The sequence below is a fragment of the Ricinus communis genome, chromosome 4, assembly GCF_019578655.1.
Source record: "Ricinus communis isolate WT05 ecotype wild-type chromosome 4, ASM1957865v1, whole genome shotgun sequence".
In the NCBI taxonomy this organism is placed as follows: Eukaryota; Viridiplantae; Streptophyta; class Magnoliopsida; order Malpighiales; family Euphorbiaceae; genus Ricinus; species Ricinus communis.
Window position 1 is genome coordinate 32,444,504 of NC_063259.1, and position 19,457 is coordinate 32,463,960.

Below are 19,457 nucleotides of genomic sequence, written 5' to 3' on the forward strand. Positions count from 1 at the left end.
TATTTATTAATTAGAGTCTCCTCTATTTCCTTTCCTTTTCTTAAATATTAATATTTATTTTAAAATAAAGTAACCATATTTTATTTTAACAATTAATATTTTTTATAAATTATTAATTTCGTAAAAATAATTCTTTTTTTGTAATATTATTTACTTTGTTTATAATTAATAACACTTACAAAAAAAATTAATATAATTTATAAAAACAATATATAAAATATTATCATTTTTATAAAATATTAATTATTATAAAATTATAGAAGGTTTAACGGATTGCCAATCATCTTTACTTATAAAATCTTAAAAGAAAATTTAAACTAATTAAGAATAAATAGTATTTAAAATAAAGTAATTTAGTGACGCTTTCGTAATAACAAAATGGTAAGATTCCATCCATATTTCCATGTAAGTGTGATATTTACAATAATAAACATCCTCATACAATAAAGTGGTGAGCGAAATCGTCATCATTTTTATCCAGCATTTCCTTTAAGCTACATTCTACATTCCTCCTCATCACCGCCCAATATCTTGGCTTTATCTTCTTTTCCAAGGAATAACTAAAATACCTTGGATATTCCACTACTTCTTTCACTCCTTTCCCCATCGTATTCACCAGGAATTCATACTTTGGTCTCAATACCTCCTCGATGCTGTACCCTAGTAACGGAGAGAACCTACCCACCATCAACCCAACCTCCTCCTTTGTCACTCCTACCTCCATCAAGTACTTCATCCTGCCAAAACATTCGCATACCAATCAATCACCCTCTGCCCATCACCCAAAACTTTTACCATAATTAAAGCATGATTACCTAGGATGTAATGTCCTTTCGATATCAGACACCAGCAGCTCTGGATATTTCTTTATCGTCCGACACAGATGGTCTCCATAAACACCCATCCATGTAAGAAACTCCACTTTTTTCCTCAATGTCTTCTCTGCACTCGTAGCAAAAATCTCGGGACAGCGCACAAGTATCTTTCCCACGCTTTCCTGATCGAATCCTAGCTCTTTTAAAAACGAAACCACCTGTGCATTGCAGCAACAGTGTTATTCAAAGGACTTAATTCTTGGATCCTGAAACCACATTTCAGACTTTTGGGAAGCAAGACAAGCCATACTAGATGTCCAGCAATAAACAACCAATGCCCAGATCCTTTACAGAAATATATATATATATTTTGCATAAATATGGACATCTATTATCTTCACTGCAATACCAAAGACACTCTTAAAAACTGTTAATCGCATACCTGCAGAAACTCTTCAGGCTTCCTTAGTAGCAACTGAGGACTTTTAGCGATCACATGTCCCACCTTCTTGTGTTTGACACCTAATATTCCAAAATGGTCCACAATCACTTTCAACTTGCTAGTTGAACAACCCAACAAATGAGGCCAGCTTCTGATTGCTTTGTCAATGCTCGCTTTTGCAACCTGGTATAAAACGTATTCACCAATTTGATGCATAAACACAGAATAGAAATATAAATATTAAGAAAAGTGAAGCACGGCTACAATCATAGAGTAGAAAGCATTTGCATCACAGCTAGTAAAGTCTCAATGGAATCATGTCCATGGCTCAGTGCACATACACACACCCCTATATATATAGAACATTGTTGCAAACATAGGCCTATGAAAATGATGTACCTTCTCCGCATCGCAAAAAGAAAGAATCTCCTTATAATTATCTTGAATGCTCGTTGAGAGAATCCATGGATATTTAAAAATCATTTTACCAAAATCCTCATCAACTGCACCAACCTGAAAAAGGGTTGCATGACAAGATGTTCATATCACAGGCTGACAATATCTCAACAAAGTACAACACAGAATTCACCCAATGAAGCTTCCCCTCCTCTCCTTGCTCCCATCCCACCAAATAAATATAGAATGAAGAATGTCAAGTTCGAGGAGTTACCTTCTCAAGAGCCAGAACTTTTCTTTTAATGACCTTAATGTCGTATAAGATAACAGGAGGAAACAATAGGAATATGCTGTCCATACGTTCCTTGGGAACCCCTAAACTTTCAAAAAATTCCACCATAGGCTTCAGATGTGCGTCTGGTTGCAACAAAAGAGTCCGTGGAAATGATTCAATGAAATAACGAAAAGTAGCATCTGAAGAACCAAGCCTATCTAAACCTCCACGCCTTGCTTGAATCTACACCATAGAAACAGGAGCTCATCTTACAAGACCAAAAATCTTGAACCAAATTTTAAAATAACAGAAAGTCAAGGGATTCCAATGGTATAAAATATCGGGGAAGGACAAAAGCAGATAAAACCTTTTCGAACAGAGACAAGGTCTGTTGCAGATCGTCATCAATAGGTATAGATAAGTGCATCATCATACGTCGTGCATTTCTTCCAATATGGCCTTTATCATCACTGCCAGAAAAGAACATTTCCTTGATATACTTAACCTAAAAAGGCAAGTGCAAAATAAGCAACAAATCCAGAAAAAAAAAGAACGAATTTATAGACTATAGTCCTAAGTCATAGGCGAATTATATTTCCAAAGAACATAAACAAAACAGAACTAGCATTCGTTACAGCTAAATCCAACACCAAATCAAAATTCTAACTGATTTGTATGCGCAGTACTTGATTCTTTTTTTAGTAGCAAGATGTATTAAACGAAGCAAGAAGATTGTCGCATTTGATGAATCTTTCAAATTTTCTCCAGCAAATGCCACTTGTCCTTTTCACATAAAACGTTTACAATGCCCTAACGACTGATATAAAAAGAGAAGACAGACCTTGAGAATGAGAGCAGGAAGCGACTCGGTGGAGAGATATCGAGCGACATTCATAGCGGAAGACAAAGTGAAACCAAGACTCTCGAGAAAAGCAACCTTACCATTATCACCCTTCTCCTTGGCCATATAAAGGACCTTCTCCTTAAACCCCAAAGCATCAAATTCCATTTCATCACTTTTCCATGCGTTCCACTCCTCCAAATCTTTTACACTGTCAATTAGCATCTTGGCATATTGGGGACAGTTTGAAGCAATGGAAGTGGAATCCTCTATGGTGATTCCAAATTCTACAAGGAAGTGGGAAATGGCTTCTCGGGTATCGTCGAGGTGTTCAGCAAGGTATGGAGATGGGTTGCTGGGGTTTTGACATTGAGGAAAAAAATGCTTTCTGAGGAATTGCGTTGTAAAGGAATAGGCTTTGTTGGGGAAAGGGAGTCGGGGGTGGCGGAATTGGGGAAAAGAGAGAGTCTTTGGAGATGAGAAGGGAAGATTGGCAGTTGTAGGAATTAAGAGGGACTTGGCGATCATGCTTCTGCATACAATCACAGCATTTCTCCAACTAAAACCCTAGCTACACCTCCTTCTGCCTTCTGCTGCTCTAGACTCTTAACCCCTCATGCCTCTTTATTGTCGTTTTCTATTCTATCACTTAGCTTTAGCTATAAGAAGATGGGTTTACGCTTGTCGTTTTCATTTTAATTAAAAATAGAATGTTGGATTATTTTACTAAAATTGCAAATATAATTTATTTACTAAAAATAAATAACGCAGAATATTATTGTTTTTCATAATTTAATAACATATTTCCCAATTACAAAAGATTTATTATTCTTTATAAATTAATAATAATATTATTAATCGAGTTGGCAGTGATTATAATGAAAATTATAAAAAAGAAAAAGAGCGGCACTTTGTTATTACAGCCAAGAAAACCAGTCTGCCTAGAACAAAAATATATCTGCGCTGTGCACACTACATTACTTCCTAATATCACCTGCTGAAACAGGGGAACTTACTGATAATAATTACATACATTCCCAAAACTAAACTAAGATTAATTCTGATTCTGCTTTTCCGATATGTCATCAACCAGGTCAAGCCCAACTGCCTCGAAAGAGAGCACTGGTAGCTACACTTTCTCCAAAAGTCTCTACTAAATCAGAACAAGGTGAATCTGCTGCTGCTTCGCATTCTGTCTTCAGCTCCAACCCCAACTCATCCTCTATATCATCGGAGGCTGAAATCAGCAAAAACTCGCATCCTTCGTAGTTCAAAAAGTCAGGGGGATCAGCAGGGCAGTATCCTTTTTGCCCAAACTGCCCTTCAAGGTGAGCAGGAAACACGGCCTTGCGCTTGTTCTGAAGTCCTCTGAATCGGGAACTTTGATGCTGCTCCGGATTCTTGATTTGTATAACAAAAGAGGCTTGGCGATCAATGTTGAGGGACTGCTGGGGCTCATTTCCCTCGTCTTCAGGAGGAAACTCTAGCTTGTAAACCAAATGAGTGTGCATTCTCTTGAAAGGATTGTGCCTTAGTATGCGATAAATACCTTCTCCCAGTGCTCTTGCGGGATACTTGTGTCGATGCCCTCTTGTGGAAGTATCATATTCCTCTGATACAAACCAACAGCAGCAGAATTATTATTATTATTATTATTATTTATAAATACTCATCATAAGCACAGACAGAAGAAAGGAGCCAATCAAACGTAAAACCTCCTCCAAGAGCGTTCTTGACATCATCAATGTTTGTAGTGACGAGGTCGACAAAACCCCAATAAGGTTGGCTTTTCTTGCTTGGGTCTGGAAGGCTTTTGCGTCCCATCACAATAAATCGCAGCAACGCCTCCTTTTCTATGTTCACTTGCTGCCATACAGACAAACTAATTCAACTAATTGGGAGGCCTAACAGCAAGATTGAAAAACAGTGAAGTTATGATGAAGTGATACCTGGGTACCATGTCCACCCTCCGTCTCATTCTTGGAAGAAGAAGAAGAAGAAGGGGAGTTCTTTTTGGAAGCTTCCTTGCCAGAGTGAGGATCTTGCTTCTCTTCAAGGGATCGCTCTCCCGATTCAGGGCGTAAAACAACATACAAACGTTGAACGTCATCAGGAGAGTGAGCTTCTTCTTTCTCAACTTTAGGCCTGTAGAAGAAGAATATCTCTCCCCTCTCCTGCACAGTAATACTGATTTCTATTATATTATCTAAAAAAGAAAACAACTTTTAAATCCTAAACAAACGCTACAAAGACAATTATACCTGAATCTCAATCTCAGGTTCGCTTCGAGTCTTGACTTCTTCACCTTGTCCCATTTTCTTGCGAATTTTGTAGAAGATGATAAAATAGTTGTTTGTAACCGAACAGAAACTATATATGAAGAAGAAGAAGAAAGGTACAAGGTGAAGTGGACACGTGCTTGTAAACTAGGCACGTTTCCTGTGCTCAAGAAGACACGTCCTCTTGATTCTTTTTAGGAACTAAAAAAATGGAAGGTAAAAGAAAAGACATTTAAACAGCTTCTCTCATTCTTAGTATAGACACAAAGGAGTCATAGAAACAGAATATGTTATAGTTGTACTAATAAAAAGAATAACAATCTCTGCATTTCCATCAAACTGAAAGCAGATGCTGTTTATTGAGACTTGTGTTGGTAAAAGAAAAGAATTCAGCTACTCTTCTCTCATACTAGTATTGTTACCACTAATAATTACAAAGATTTTGAGTTTCAATATTAGTAATCGTCAGTAATGTTTAGTACATATGTACACCCCACACCAAACTCCAAAACTCTGTGCTCCCCAACTGCGTAATTTAGTATATGCTTTTGTTCTTTTTAGATGAGGTAATAATGATGGAGCAGCCTCCCACTAGCTTTTAGTTATGTGCGGCCTCAGCTTGTGTTTCTGCTAATGATGATGATGATATGCTTGATTGGCTATATAAGCTTTCTGGACGTCCCCCTAATGGATCACTTATCACTTCCTGTACATATTTCATGCACCATCGTATACTCTTATTAGTATTATCATATCTCAATCTTATAAACCAAAACCAGCAACACTAACCCAGTTCATCGTAACTCACCTGTGTCGTTGTTCTTGAAACATAGCTGTGGTGTGGGGAGGGGCCTCCACTGCTCCCCAAAAGCATGTGGTTCATATCCTCCTCCGCAAGACTCCTTAATCTTTCCAGCTCTGGCAGCACTTCCTTCCCAAGATCTGGCCTGTCTTTCCTCCTTAGTTCTGCACATTGCAGTGCTAGCTTTGCAAAGGTCAATGCCTCTTCCATTGGCCAATCACCCACTGCTGGGTCTAGAATCTCCTTGAAGCTTCCCTTCTCAATCGCTTGTTCTACCATGTGAGTCAAACCCATTGGTGGCTTCGCCGTTATTAATTGCAGCAGCATTATTCCCAAGGAATACACATCAGATTTCACCCCTAGCATCCCCGTTTGTTGATACTCTGGATCAATATAGCAGAATGTCCCTGCTGTTGATGTCATGTGGTACTGTGTTACATTCTCCGCCACTGCTGGTACTAGCCTTGCCAATCCAACGTCACTTATCTTACACACATAGTTGTGGTCTAGCAATATATTCCCTGGCTTCAGGTCACGGTGCACCAGTGGCTCTGGCTTTGTCTGATGGAGAAACAGTAGACCTGTCGCTATTTGTGCCGCAATTCTGAACCTCAGTTGCCAAGGAAGAACTGGGGTATTCCCTCTCCGGAACAGACAATCATCTAAGCTTCCTTTAGCCATGTATTCATACACTAGAACTCCATACTCTGGGCACGCTCCTAGAAGGAGTACCATGTTTGGATGCCGTATTAAGCTAAGCACCTCCACCTGCACCAAAGCCAAGCATTACATATCTCAATTTCATTCATGTGATTTTCTTCAAATTGGTGTAGCTTTGTTACTTGTCTTGAACCTATAGTTTCATTGCTCTATATGATGATGTTATGCATTTCTGGTTTTCCTTCCAATGTTGTGCCCGTGATATAGAAGGAGACATTGTTATCCCATAACCACAACAGAGTTTCTGAAAATCTATTTCTATCTGATCTTCTCTCATGGCCATAAGCTATCTTTTTTTGGCTGTACGTTTTAAGCAATTAGACTTTGACGACTAATTAGCAACAAGTTGTTTCTTTTCCTCTTACCTCCCGCTGAAACTGGGACCTGCCTTGGGCTGCATCTGGTCGTAATACCTTAACTGCAACAGGTGTATGATCAAGATAACACTTGTAAACTGGACCATAACCTCCTTCTCCAATCATACGTGATTCAGCAAAGTACTCTGTTGCCTGTTCAATCTCCTCAATACTGTATCTCCTATATCTAAGATCTTGTTGGGCTAAAGCATCCATTACTTTCTTCATTTCTTCCGCTTCTTTGAGGGCTCTTAGTTCTACGTTTAGTCTCTTTTGTGCTTCTAGTTCTGCGATCTTCTTAGCCGCTTCAGCCGCTTCCATAGCTGCCCTGCATCTGGCTTTCTCTTTCTGTACGGCTGACAATGCAGCTTCTTCGGCAAGTTTAGCCTCTTCCATTCTTCGTTCTTCTTCCACTCTCCAGCGGTGAAGCTCCACTGCCTATGTAAGTGTAAGTGTGACATTACAACCCATAACCTGCTTCTTGTACTTTACTAATGCACATTGGAAATATGGCTTTTAGTACCTTTTGTTTTGCTGTGAGAGCTTCTTTGCATGCAGTACTATACATGTCCATTGTTTGCTTCAGCTCTAGTTTTAGCCTCCTCATTTCAGCTTCCATATCATCCTGCGTGTTTAACGTATAAGCAAAATACATGTGCATCATTTGTGATTGCTGCTATTGAATTAGCTGGGATGGTTGATGATGCTTATTCATTAGCTATGCTGTGTTGTCAAATTAAGTCATCAAATCTTTACCATGCTTTGTGATGAACCTGAAAACGATGTTGCTCCACTCTCATGTGAAAATGTGGAGAACTCATGCAGAGAACTACAGTCGTTGAACTTTGGTCCTGAACGTATTGATCCAAAGCTTGTCTCTGAGCTAGTTGAAAGCCGTGATGTCAGGCATGAATCGATGAAATCTAAGGCAACAGAAGATGATCGGTCGGTGCTTGGCCTGCCAGAGCTGACAAATGATATATCAGTTTCAGAATCCATGAATTCTGCAAATGATTTGACATTGAAAGCTCGCCCTCCTCTTTCAAATGGGGATCTGTTTTACACAATCATATATTAGGTCAGGCCTTTAACGGATCGCACGGTAAGAGACAAAACCAAGAAGCTGTTTCACATGTCGAGATCTCTCTCTCTCTCTCTCTCTCTGCATTCGTGTGTTCATAGATTCTCACTGATGATGCATGCGCATTAAACAGCACAAGAGGAAAACAGGAATTGCCCCGGTTCAATTTTAACATTTAACCCAGTGCTGACATCAGATGAAGGTAATGTAAAAAGCTATGTTTTGGAAGGTTGAGAAGCATCATCATATAATAAAATATACCAAAGTGCAGTTCAACCCTTTTGTCCCCCTTCTTTATAGAAAAACTGAGTATGCGTTAAGGACTTACTTGAAAGATTCATCAAGTGATATGCGAGGCTTGACTACTGGACATTCTGCTGAAAAAAGACCTCAAATTGATTAGACACAGCATGAAAGGTAAAACGGCAGCAGAATTGAGAGAAACACACCTCTCATACTTCCACTATGCATGGATAGCGTATCAGAAGAAGCATCACTTGGCCTGCTGCTTTGGCTCTGTATTTGATCTATAAGCGGGGAGGCATATGGAGCTGAACGAGAAGCTTGTCGCATGGAAGATATCTTTCCTTTGGAGATGACATACACATTGCAGAAATCTGGCGCCCCTTTTGATACGCTGGTTGGTATATCTGCCTTGAATTTTCTGTCAAACAAAAGCAAATTAGTTAGAGAAATCTGTATACATATACATAGGTAATAATTGTTTGGAATTGTAATTGTGGAGTATGTTGCCGTCAGTTAATGCGTGCATATGGAATATGACGTTTAGTTCTTCTTCATTCCTTTCCCTCCTGCTGCACATATATCTTTATATTTGCCAAATATAATACAGTGTACGCGATTTCTATTTCATTTATTAGATTTGCTAGTTGTTCTTAGAGATGCAGGCCTAAAGTCCTTTCTCGAGAAGGGCACTTTTCTTTTCTATATTATTGAATCCTGAGTTCATAATTTTAAGTAGTTTTAACACCTGAAGATTTGTGAAATTGAAATTTGTTTTTAAGCTGGAACAGGAGGCAAGTACCTGATGAATCCATGTCGCGAGGCACCAATTACCAAATTCTCAATTGCAGCATAGGAAACATACTCAACCAGTCCTTTAACCACATCTTGGTCTTCGAGTACGATATCGAGGCATTGTACCTGATTTAAAGGTAAATTGTGTTGAATTGAAGCAGATGCATGCGTGAAGTATAATTAGTAGGAAGTTTGTCGGGTATCATGCATGAGGTTGAGGCACACAAAAAATATGAAAAATAAGGGAAGGAGAAAGTAATCCTGAACGTACATCCTTGCGGGTGCAATAGCAACGAAATGAAAGGAAGAGTTCCTTGGTCATCTTGTCGAGTTGGTGCTTTGTAGTTGAGTTAAAATCACAGGTGTATCCAGGGCCTAGGAAAGAAGAACAGGTTGAGGTTCATCTATCTTAGCTATAATGACATGAATATGCAGCAACAATAATAATAATAAAAGCTCAAATGATTGAAAATCTTCATCATGAAATTCCCTGTAAAAATTAAAAAGGGGTTAAGAGGGAGAGAATTATACCAGTATATGATGCGACTCTGTGAAGAACATGGACTAAAACAACAGTTTGGCCCTTGGACAAGAGATTCTCAAGTGCCCATTTCAGAGCATTTTGGCTTCCTTTGTCTTTGTCTATAGCGACTGCCACCAACCCAGTTCCTGCCTTCTTTGATCCATTGGTCTTAGGAAGCCACATTTCTGTCTGTTAGTCTTTCTTTTGGTGATAATGATGTTTTTGAAAAGTTAAAACAGGAGAAGAAATAAATCTGTTTTCCACTTGAAAAGGAGGAAATAACCAAAAAGCGAGAGTCAAAAAATATTTAAAAGAAATAACAAAAAAGTAGTCTCAGTTTTAATGAGACCTGAAGACAACAAAATTTGGGTTTCCAAAATTGAAAATGTGGGAGCAGACATTCCATTTTCCTATTTTAGTTATTGAAATGGAAGCCTTACATTTTATTTTTAGATTATATATTTCTCTTCTTCTTACAGACTTCAATTCCGTAACTCTCTCTCTCTGTCTAATGAAAAAACCCTATTTTTAATCATTTACTATTATATGCATATGTTTCTTTTCCGGGTTTCACCTCTCTAATAATTACCAAACCTAAAACAATTCCATTCTTAAATTTACGTGCAATCATTTCCTTATCCTCTCATTTATAACTACTGATTTTCAAATATATATATATATATATATATATATATATATATATATATATATATATATTTAATTTCAAAATTTGTTAAAAATTATTATTTATATATTATAGCAATATCAAAACACCTTCCTTTATGGGATTATAAATTCAAATTTTATTTTCTACTCAATAATGTAATCTTTCTTTTTAAATCTAAATTTGATTGTGTTGAGTATACTGCCGAGAATATACCAAAATCAGAGCAAGTCAGCAAGAACCAACAGTCAAAGACTGTTAGTAAGGACCAATAGTCTTTGACTTTTAGATAAGGCCTCAGCTATTCTGATCATCACAGGCCAAAAATTAGGAAAAAGAAGCAACCCCTCTCCTCTAGGAAAAAAGGGTCACTTCCACCTTTCCCTAGCTAGAAAGGAACGTTGGAATGTAACAGAGATAATGATAGGACTGTTGCAATCAAAAACTTGTATATAACAGGATACTTAATCCTCATGTAATCTCAGAATACTAATGTATAGCATCACAGATCAATAAAATCAATATCTTACAAATTTTCACATAGTATCAGAGCGGGTTTAATCCTGTCTTCCCTTACCAAATCAAACCAACACAGAAGCAATTTCTACTGCCATGTCTCACACAGATATCACAATATTAACCAACATTGTACTGAAAGGCAATCAAAATTACTTTGAATGGTCAAGATCAGTCTACATCAGCCTAACTGGCAGGAAAAAATTGGGGTTCATCACAGGGACCCGTAGCAGATCTCAACCAACCAATCCAAGACAACCAACAAAGGAAGAATTGGAGGCAATTGAGGAGTGGCAGACGACAGACCATTTGGTCATGTCGCTGCTCACTAACACAATGGAGCCTCAGATAGCACGGTTGTGCATGCTATTGGAATCCTCACAGGCAATATGGAGTAAAGTTAAAGGCTTTTACGGCCATGAGCAGAACTATGCTCATATTTTCAATCTAAAGCAGGAATTAGCTCAAATAAAGCAAGGCACACAAACAAGCACAAGCTACGCAACAGAAATCCTTACTAAATGGGAGGAATTGCAAAGCTACCTCCCACCGACCATTAACCTAGAAGAATTAAGGAAAAGAGCACAACAAGACCTAGTTTATACTTACCTCGGCAGGTTGGATGCAAGTTATGAGGCCATTCGGTCCCAAATTCTCATGTCAAGCCAACTTCCCCCAATAGACGCCGTCATAGCCACCATCCAACAGGAAGAGACTAGACGAGCAACTATGGCTGGGTCCAGCGGTCTTGATAGCATGGAAAATAGAGCCTAATCGCCAATCCCTCATAGCTTCACGAGACCAGTCGAGCCAGAGGAGCACCCGCAAGCGTCGAGAGGTGCGACCACTGCGGAAGGCAGGGGCATACTCAGGAATGCTGTTGGCACCTCCATCCCAGCCTACAACCAAGTCTTAGCAGAAGCGAGAGAGGCAGAAACGGGAGAAGAAGAGAGAAGAAGAGGTTTGGCGGCCTTGGGGTCGTGAACCCTAAGTGTCACGAAGAAATAAGAGAAACGGGTCGTGAGAGTAACGGGTTGGTGTCTTTTAACCTACACCGACCCAACTCGACCGACCCTACCCGATCCAGAAACAGTGACCCGACCTGACCCGGCTCCTTTGACCTGACCCGATCCAGCTATTATTCGACCCGACCCAGAAACAGTGACCCGGGTCCGACTCACTCTGCTCAACACACTCGATCGGAATCCGACTTTTGATATGATCCTATTGAACAATCTCAACTTAGAGACTTAATTTCTCAACTTCAGTCGATTGTTCAGGTCCAGCAAACCCGTGGGTCAGGTTCGGTTTCTAAAAATTATAAATCATTAAATGCTTCTCAAAATTGGATTATTGACTTCGGAGCAACGAATCATATGACTTGGGATGCAATAAAATTACACAATTTTATTCCTACCCACTCTCAATATGTGACCGTTGCGAATGGCAATGAAGCTAAAATTTCTAGTTTTGGTTCCTCTCAAATATTGCATAAAAATATTCCTAATATTCTTTTATTATCCAAGTTTAAATCCAATTTATTATATGTTGGCCAAATTACCAGGACTTTTAATTGTAATGTTATTTTCTCACTTTCTAAAGTGTTTTTTCAGGATCGCTCTACATGGAAGATGATTGGTGAGGGTCGGTTTGAACACGACCTATATTATCTTACCAACCCCCCAACGAGTGTGTTGTCTCGACCAACCCTGTTAGTCAACAAATGTTGCTTCATAGGCGTTTTGGACATCCATTCGATAGAGTCTTACGTCAGTTATTTTGTTTAAAAATGAACTTTACTTGTTGTGATATTTGCAAATTTGCTAAGCACATTAGATTACATTTTCCTGTATCTTCCACTCTCTCACAAAACATGTTTGATTTAATTCACTCTGACGTTTGGGGACCCGCTCCCGTCACTTCATACAATCATTTCTGCTATTTTGTCACCTTTATTGATGACCACTCTCGTACTACTTGGGTGTATTTGCTCAAAGGCAAAAATGAAGGTTTTACCTGTTTTCAAAACTTTTGTAATCTTATTCAAAATCAGTATAATGCAAAAATTAAAATTTTTCGCTCAGATAATGGCACTGAATATGTAAACAAAAACTTTTCAGATTTTTTCTCCACTCACGAAATTTTACACCAAACCACTTGTATTTATACTCCAGAACAAAATGGGGTTTATGAATGCAAAAATCGTCATCTTCTTGAAGTCACTCGATCTCTGCTTTTTCAAAATCATGTTCCCCACATTTTTTGGTCTGATGTCCTCCTCACTGCTGCATACCTTAACAACCGATTACCTAGCCCTAGACTCAAAAATCGCAGTTCGCTAGAAATTCTCAAAGGTCAAAAATTAGACTTAGGACACATTCGCATTTTTGGCTATATCGCTTTTGTCCACATTAGGCATCATCACAAACTTGACAGCAGTTCTATCAAAACTATATTCTTAGGATACTCTTCTAAAAAGAAAGGGTATAAATGTTATGACCCTTCCAGCCACAAGTCCTATATCTCCCGAGATGTGTCATTTGATGAATGTTCCCACTACTTCACCTCTCATTTCCTTCATGGACCCTCTACTGTATTATTTCTGGATAACTCTTCCTTTTTTGACAGCACAGTCTAGGACACTGCATCTGATCATGAGTGCATCTATAAGGATACCACCGGGGCATCTCCTTCAAAGGGAGATCCTCCCCCCCAAGCAGATCTCCCTGCTGAGGCAACTCCTTTAGGGGGAGAGAATGTGCCACAAGGAGAAGCAATTGCCTTACGACGATCTTCTCGGCTAATCAGACCTCCTACCAGGCTAAGGGACTATGTGTCCCACAAGGTGTCATATTCAATCCAACACTTCATTAATTATACTTCTGTATCAAATCAGTACAAGGCATACCTAAGAAATCTCACCACACACACTGAGCCATCTTCCTTCTACGAAGCTAGCACTAATCCCAATTGGTGTGAAGCCATGAAGGAAGAACTACAGGCCTTAGAAAAAAATGACACCTAGGACATTATCACCTTGCCTCAAAATAAGAAACATGTGGGGTGTAAATGGGTGTATAAGATTAAGTATAAATGCGATGGCACCATTGAAAGATACAAGGCTAGGTTAGTTGCAAAGGGATTTACTCAGACCTATGGGGTAGACTATCAGGAAACCTTTGCTCCTGTAGCAAAAATGAGTACTATTCACATATTATTATCTGTTGCAATTAATTCAAGTTGGCGCTTGTTCCAAATGGACGTAAAGAATGTCTTTCTCCAAGGGTCTTTAGATGAAGTAGTCTATATGACTCTTCCTCCAAGACATAAAGATTCCTCAAATCATTCCCCGGTATGTAAGTTAAAAAAGGCTATCTATGGATTAAAGCAATCCCCAAGAGCATAGTATGCCAAGCTAAATAATTTCTTATTAAAAATCAATTTTCATAAATGTGCTTCAGATTCTCTATGTTTGCCAAACACACCCATACATCCACTATTATTATTCTTGTTTATGTTGACGACATAATCATAATTGGTAATAATAATGAAGAAATTGAAAAAGTAAAGCTAAAACTTAAAGGAGAATTTGATATCAAAGATCTAGGTCAATTATCATACTTTCTGGGGATAGAAATTGCAAAATCACATAAAGGCTTATTTCTGTCCCAAAGAAAATATACTCTTGACCTATTAAAAGAAATAAGAAAATTATGAGTAAAACTGGCAAATACCCCAATGGAGACTAAAACCAAACTAAATCTAGAAGATGGGGAACCTATAGACAACATAGGAAGCTATCAGCGTCTAGTAGGAAAACTGATATATCTAACCGTCACTAGACTTGATATCTCCTATGCTGTAAGTATGGTAAGCCAGTTTATGCATGCACCTTGCTCCTGTCACCTGGACGCCATCAATAGAATCCTCAGATATCTTAAGGGTTCTCCAGGTTAAGGTATTTGGATGAAAAATAATAATAATGCTAACTGTATTACAGGTTTCTCTGATGCAGATTGGGCAGGAAGTTGTGACAGAAAGTCGACTTCAGGATACTGCACATTCGTAGGGGGAAACCTAGTAACTTGGAAAAGCAAAAAGCAATCAGTAACCGCAAGGTCTAGTGCTGAGGCCGAGTATCGTGCCATAGCATCGACAGCTAGCGAACTTATTTGGATTAAACCAGTGCTGATTGACATGGGAATAAAATGCAAAGGTCCGATGGAAATATACTGTGATAACCAAGCAGCCAGACACATCGCATCGAGCCCTGTCTTTCATGAAAGGACCAAACATATTGAAGTTGACTGTCACTTCATAAGAGAGAAAGTCCAATCAGGGGAAATTATAACTCCATTCGTCAGAAGCCACGAACAGCTGGCAGACATCTTCATAAAGGCCCTAGACAAAGCAAGTCACTAAAGGCTCCTTAGCATAATGGGTTCTATCAATTTATTCGAACCCACCTTGAGGGGGAGTGTTGAGGATACTGCTGAGGATATACCAAAACCAGAGCAAGTCAGCAAGAACCAACAGTCTTTGAGTGTTGGACAAGGCCTCAGCTATTCTGATCATCACAGGCCAAAAATTAGGGAAAAGGTGCAACCCCTCTCCCCTAAGGAAGAAGGGTCACTTCCACCTTTCCCTAGTTAGAAAAGAACGTTGGAATGTCATAGAGATAGCAATAGGACCGTTGCAATAAAAAACTTGTATATAACAGGATATTTAATCCTCATGTAATCTCAGAATACTAATATATAGCATCACATATCAATAAAACCAATATCTTATAAATTTTCACAAATTACACTTGGCAAACCAATTTGGATTAAATATTATAAAGTTGGACTAGTCGATAAATATCAAATTGAGTCGCCACTTTGGCTACATTTAAGAAATTCATTGAATAAAATTCATCGCTGGAATTTAATGTTGCAAAAAATACCGTATAAAATAATAAGATCCTGTTAGTGGAATTGGAGGGGCAGCGCCTTTAGTAAATAGAATTGAGGACTCTTTCGTTTCCGCCGTAGGCTTTTAGAATAGGTATTTCACTCAAATATCATTTTTTACTCTTTTATATTATTTCGGGATATTAATAGTCACCTTTTAATTGATCATTTAGATTAAAAAAATAAATTTTAGATTTAATAATAAAAAAAACTAGCTTAATTAAATTAAATTACGGTTTTATAAATATTATAAAATTTATTATATCTATTTTAATACAATGAAAAAAATAAGAAAAAAAACTAATGTTGCATTAAATATAAAAGTGATAGATAATTAGAGTTATTTTATTTGAAAAAGAAACGGTTAATATAGAATAGAAAAAATAATAAAAATGTAAGAATGAGTTTGTTTGTTTTACTTTTCTTATCAAATGGAACGGAGAAAATAATAAAAATGCTGTACTTGTATAGATTTTGCAAGGGTATAATATAGGATTGAACAAACAAATTAAGGAGAAAAGTTTATTGCAAGAGAATGTGAAGCAGCAGTTGAAACTTGAAACCTTTAACCTTGATGCTGGCTTCCTATACCATCATCTCATCTCAACCTTTTAATGGAATTTTAAATAACATATTTAAATGTTTTATTTTAGCAAAAGGCATGAATGGATGATATGTGACCATCACCATGGAATGCTAAATCACCTTCCCCAGCTGTATTGACTGCATACTTATTCCCATGGAAGAAGGAATTTAACCAATTAACATTCAAAGGCACTCTATATATGTCCTCTCATTCACTAAGATGCATCATCATCGTCATCATCCATAAATAATAAAACTGTATGCAAAATGCAAAATGAAGCAGCCACAAAACAAAGTAAACTATCTGTATTCTAAAAATCGAATTCAATTTCACAAATTACTCAGAGACTGTGTGCACGAAATGTATCGTCAGTACTTTTCTTTTGTGGTATTAAAAGAAGAAAAAAAAAAAAAAAGAAAGAAAGAAAGAAAAGAGAAGTGCCTTTCTCCAATTCATAATACCAAAAATGTCAAAAGTTGAACCTCTATAATCATCCCCCCATTGGTTAATCTCACAGGCTAAAAATTACTCATATTCATTGTTCAATGCTCAGCTGCCTGCGAAACACAGTCTGCATACTTTCCTCCTTCATTCTTCTGCAGTCATCGATCCACACCCGACGAAAAACCATCCTCATTCCCTCTAATCATGAAATGATTCTCTTCATTACTCCCATAATACTCGCCTTCGCTGTCTCCCTCTTTCAGTTGCTCCAGCTTTTCCACAACTTGCTCGATGTCTACTCTACTCTCCACATCCTCTTCGCAGCAACTCAATCCAATCTTCAATACATTGATCATCTCCCCTTTGCTATATTTAGCTCCCTTCATATCTTTGTCAAACACTTCACTGGTTCGCTTTTCCTTTACCATCTTATTAACCCAACTCGCTAGATCGGCACTGGTATCATAACCTGCTGTCAGATAGTTCTCTGGGAACTTCCCTGTCAGTATCTCCAAAATCAGTATCCCAAAGCTCCAAATATCCGTCTTGTTTGATGTGCGGCCGTTTTGTGCGTACTCGGGTGATTTGTAAGCAATCATAAGATTGTGTGCCTGCTGGGGATTGATCACTGGCCTCAGCGCATAATCTGTCAACAGTGGCTCCAATGACGGATCTAGAAGCACATTGGAAGATTTCAGGTGCCCATGTGGAACTAGAATAGGAAGCTCGCCGTACAGATAAGCCAACCCCTTCGCTACGCCTTTGATAACTCTCAACCGCGTATGCCAATCAAGCCCCTGTCCTTCTAGGGAATTATTGCCTAAACCATATCAAAGAAAAGTTTAATTAATAAATTAAACAAAGAAAAATAATGGTGGTCGAATTGATTAAACACTTACTATGAAGACGACTAGCCAAGCTTCCGTGCTCAACGTACTCGTATACCAAAAGCTTTTCTTCTCTCCGGTAGTAGTAGGCGGCAAGGCGCAGCAAGTTTGGATGCTGCAACCTGCCAAGCCTACGCATGTGCTCATGAAACTCCTCTCTACCTACATTGTTCATATGCCTATACCTTTTGACAACCAAGGCTACGCCGCTCCCTACAGAAGCCTTGTATGAAGAGCCAAAAGTACCGCTCCCCAATACTTCTGCGGATGCCCTCAGCAAGTCATTCAGATCAAACTTTTCAACATCTTCCCTCACGAAAGACAACCTATCAGACCTCCTCAACTGCTCCACAGGCATTTGAATTTGTTCTTGGTCTCCTACGTAGGTATTCGGTGCAATTTTGTTGGAGTTGGCTGACAAAGAGGATGTCCTCTCCAGCTGTGAGCCGCGGCTCTTCCGCCATAATACAGCCAAAGCAAATGCCACGGCGGCTACTATTAGGAGTACCACCATTACTGTGATTATGATTTTCAAAACGTTGCTTTTATTCTCGGGGGATGAGCATGGGTCTAGAGGCGGTCCACAGAGCTCTTTGTTCCCTGAAAATGAAGGAAACGACGATGATTCTTCTTTTCATATAGATGCCCGTTAATATGTAGATAGTGCGAGGATTGTAAGATTGAGGGAAATGAATAAAATCGTATATACCTGAAAAGGAGTCAGGATCCAACTTGCTGAGGGATGTAGGGATAGGGCCCACCAATTGATTGCTGGCAAGATTCACGGTCTTTAAAACTTGTTGTTGAAAATCAGGAATGAGGCCTTTGAATTGGTTGCCTTCGAGTCTCAACTCCATAAGCCTAGGCAAGGTAGCAAGGGAGAGAGGGATGTTGCCGGTAAACATATTATTAGCCATGAAAACCCTCTTCAAAGAACCCATGCCTTGAAATGCATCATCAGGAATCTGGCCAGAGAATCTGTTATTGGATAAGTACAAGGCTTTCAACTTGCCTAATTTCTTGATATCTGGGAAAGGACCATCGAGGTCGTTATCCATGAGACTTAGGGTGCGAAAGAAAGGCAAAGGGAGAAGAGAATCAACATCAATGGAGCCGGCGAGAGACATGTGCTCGAGTTTTAAACCCCAAATGCTACCGTTGAGACAGAGAACGCCAATCCAATTAGAGCGATCCCATTCACAAGGAGGGAAAATGGGATTCCAATTGTAGAGAGCACTGCTGTTCCCGAGGGCGTCTTTAAACTTTAAGAGGGCAACAGAGTCTGTGGCATTCTCGCCAAATGCCATATGTACAAAGGAGGATGATGCAAGAACAAGCGCGACCACCAGAACTACTGTTGCATTTTTATTATAATAATTGCGCGCAAGCGTAGGAGCGTGCGCGCCCATTACCATTGGATAGTAATTACGCTCGCCGCCCGCCCGCCCGCCTGCACTGTAATTTGAACGGAGGAAGTGTATAATGGAAAGATAAATAGTAAGAAAAAGAAAGGAAGAAAAGCGAGTGAGGTTTTCTCCTGCAATTGACAGCCCAGAAAGAGAAAGTGAGTTGTGTAATTATTATTATTATTAATTTTTAATTAAAGAATTATGTATTTTAATTAAGTTGAAAAGAAAAGGTGGAGAGATCGATGGATTGCCTCTGAATACTTTTCCTGACCGACCGGCTGTCTTCTGTTTTTAAGAAGTTTGTTGTGGTTTATATTTACCAATTTTAGGGCATTGGCTAATGTTGTTGTAATATTGCCTTTTTTGTTTTGTTTGTTAAGCAACTAACAGAAGTGATTGGATTGAAACGATTTGGATTTGCAAATCTTTCAA

The 19,457-nt window shown here is 38.7% G+C and overlaps 4 protein-coding genes across 10 annotated transcripts; all 4 read right to left on the minus strand.

Moving 5' to 3' along the window:
* Positions 1–371: 371 nt before the first annotated feature.
* LOC8259944 (transcription termination factor MTERF2, chloroplastic) lies at positions 372–3,417 on the minus strand. The gene is made up of 7 exons (XM_002513257.4): positions 2,769–3,417; positions 2,295–2,432; positions 1,928–2,170; positions 1,657–1,770; positions 1,258–1,440; positions 816–1,033; positions 372–737 (listed from the first exon to the last, which is right to left on the minus strand). Exons 1-7 carry the CDS (start codon positions 3,294–3,296, stop codon positions 437–439), a joined length of 1,725 nt encoding a protein of 574 aa, XP_002513303.1. The 5' UTR covers positions 3,297–3,417; the 3' UTR covers positions 372–436.
* A 241-nt stretch (positions 3,418–3,658) lies between these two features.
* On the minus strand, positions 3,659–5,186 carry LOC8259943. Of its 4 annotated transcripts, none has more exons than XM_002513256.4 (4): positions 5,030–5,186; positions 4,718–4,942; positions 4,484–4,634; positions 3,659–4,380 (listed from the first exon to the last, which is right to left on the minus strand). In XM_002513256.4, the coding sequence occupies exons 1-4, from the start codon at positions 5,081–5,083 to the stop codon at positions 3,863–3,865; spliced, it is 948 nt and encodes a 315-aa protein (XP_002513302.1). In that variant the 5' UTR covers positions 5,084–5,186; the 3' UTR covers positions 3,659–3,862. The 4 variants fall into 4 exon arrangements, with proteins under 4 accessions (XP_002513302.1, XP_015571181.1, XP_048228934.1 ...); XM_015715695.3 differs by having other exon boundaries at positions 4,484–4,650; positions 5,030–5,185; XM_048372977.1 differs by having other exon boundaries at positions 4,718–4,955; positions 5,030–5,113.
* Positions 5,187–5,319: 133 nt separating this feature from the next.
* LOC8259942 (U-box domain-containing protein 52) lies at positions 5,320–9,854 on the minus strand. 4 transcript variants are annotated; one of them, XM_015715686.2, is made up of 10 exons: positions 9,576–9,854; positions 9,316–9,419; positions 9,052–9,170; positions 8,456–8,670; positions 8,335–8,380; positions 7,682–7,892; positions 7,449–7,550; positions 6,935–7,363; positions 5,856–6,617; positions 5,320–5,753 (listed from the first exon to the last, which is right to left on the minus strand). In XM_015715686.2, the coding sequence occupies exons 1-10, from the start codon at positions 9,748–9,750 to the stop codon at positions 5,646–5,648; spliced, it is 2,271 nt and encodes a 756-aa protein (XP_015571172.1). In that variant the 5' UTR covers positions 9,751–9,854; the 3' UTR covers positions 5,320–5,645. The 4 variants fall into 4 exon arrangements, with proteins under 4 accessions (XP_015571172.1, XP_015571171.1, XP_002513301.1 ...); XM_015715685.2 differs by having other exon boundaries at positions 8,335–8,383; XM_002513255.3 differs by having other exon boundaries at positions 7,682–7,979; positions 8,335–8,383.
* Positions 9,855–16,124: 6,270 nt separating this feature from the next.
* Positions 16,125–19,392, minus strand: LOC8259941 (pollen receptor-like kinase 4). Its single transcript, XM_002513254.4, has 3 exons — positions 18,326–19,392; positions 17,629–18,216; positions 16,125–17,549 (listed from the first exon to the last, which is right to left on the minus strand). The coding sequence occupies exons 1-3, from the start codon at positions 19,029–19,031 to the stop codon at positions 16,888–16,890; spliced, it is 1,956 nt and encodes a 651-aa protein (XP_002513300.2). The 5' UTR covers positions 19,032–19,392; the 3' UTR covers positions 16,125–16,887.
* Positions 19,393–19,457: the final 65 nt, after the last annotated feature.

What these genes read in the sequence shown, in the direction of transcription:
- LOC8259943 (XM_002513256.4), bottom strand. Translation starts at nt 5,083, where the DNA reads ATGGGACAAGGTGAAGAAGTCAAGACTCGAAGCGAACCTGAGATTGAG. An exon ending in AACCTGAGATTGAGATTCAG is followed by an intron (nt 4,943 to 5,029) that starts GTATAATTGTCT and finishes ATTACTGTGCAG; the next exon opens with GAGAGGGGAGAGATATTCTT. An exon ending in AGGGTGGACATGGTACCCAG is followed by an intron (nt 4,635 to 4,717) that starts GTATCACTTCAT and finishes TCTGTATGGCAG; the next exon opens with CAAGTGAACATAGAAAAGGA.
- LOC8259944 (XM_002513257.4), bottom strand. Translation starts at nt 3,296, where the DNA reads ATGATCGCCAAGTCCCTCTTAATTCCTACAACTGCCAATCTTCCCTTC. An exon ending in CTTTTTGCGATGCGGAGAAG is followed by an intron (nt 1,441 to 1,656) that starts GTACATCATTTT and finishes GTTTTATACCAG; the next exon opens with GTTGCAAAAGCGAGCATTGA. An exon ending in GAAAGGACATTACATCCTAG is followed by an intron (nt 738 to 815) that starts GTAATCATGCTT and finishes ATGTTTTGGCAG; the next exon opens with GATGAAGTACTTGATGGAGG.
- LOC8259941 (XM_002513254.4), bottom strand. Translation starts at nt 19,031, where the DNA reads ATGGTAATGGGCGCGCACGCTCCTACGCTTGCGCGCAATTATTATAAT. An exon ending in GGATCCTGACTCCTTTTCAG is followed by an intron (nt 18,217 to 18,325) that starts GTATATACGATT and finishes CTTCATTTTCAG; the next exon opens with GGAACAAAGAGCTCTGTGGA. An exon ending in CTTGGCTAGTCGTCTTCATA is followed by an intron (nt 17,550 to 17,628) that starts GTAAGTGTTTAA and finishes GATATGGTTTAG; the next exon opens with GCAATAATTCCCTAGAAGGA.
- LOC8259942 (XM_002513255.3), bottom strand. Translation starts at nt 9,750, where the DNA reads ATGTGGCTTCCTAAGACCAATGGATCAAAGAAGGCAGGAACTGGGTTG. An exon ending in CAGAGTCGCATCATATACTG is followed by an intron (nt 9,420 to 9,575) that starts GTATAATTCTCT and finishes CTTCTTTCCTAG; the next exon opens with GCCCTGGATACACCTGTGAT. An exon ending in GCTATTGCACCCGCAAGGAT is followed by an intron (nt 9,171 to 9,315) that starts GTACGTTCAGGA and finishes CCTTTAAATCAG; the next exon opens with GTACAATGCCTCGATATCGT.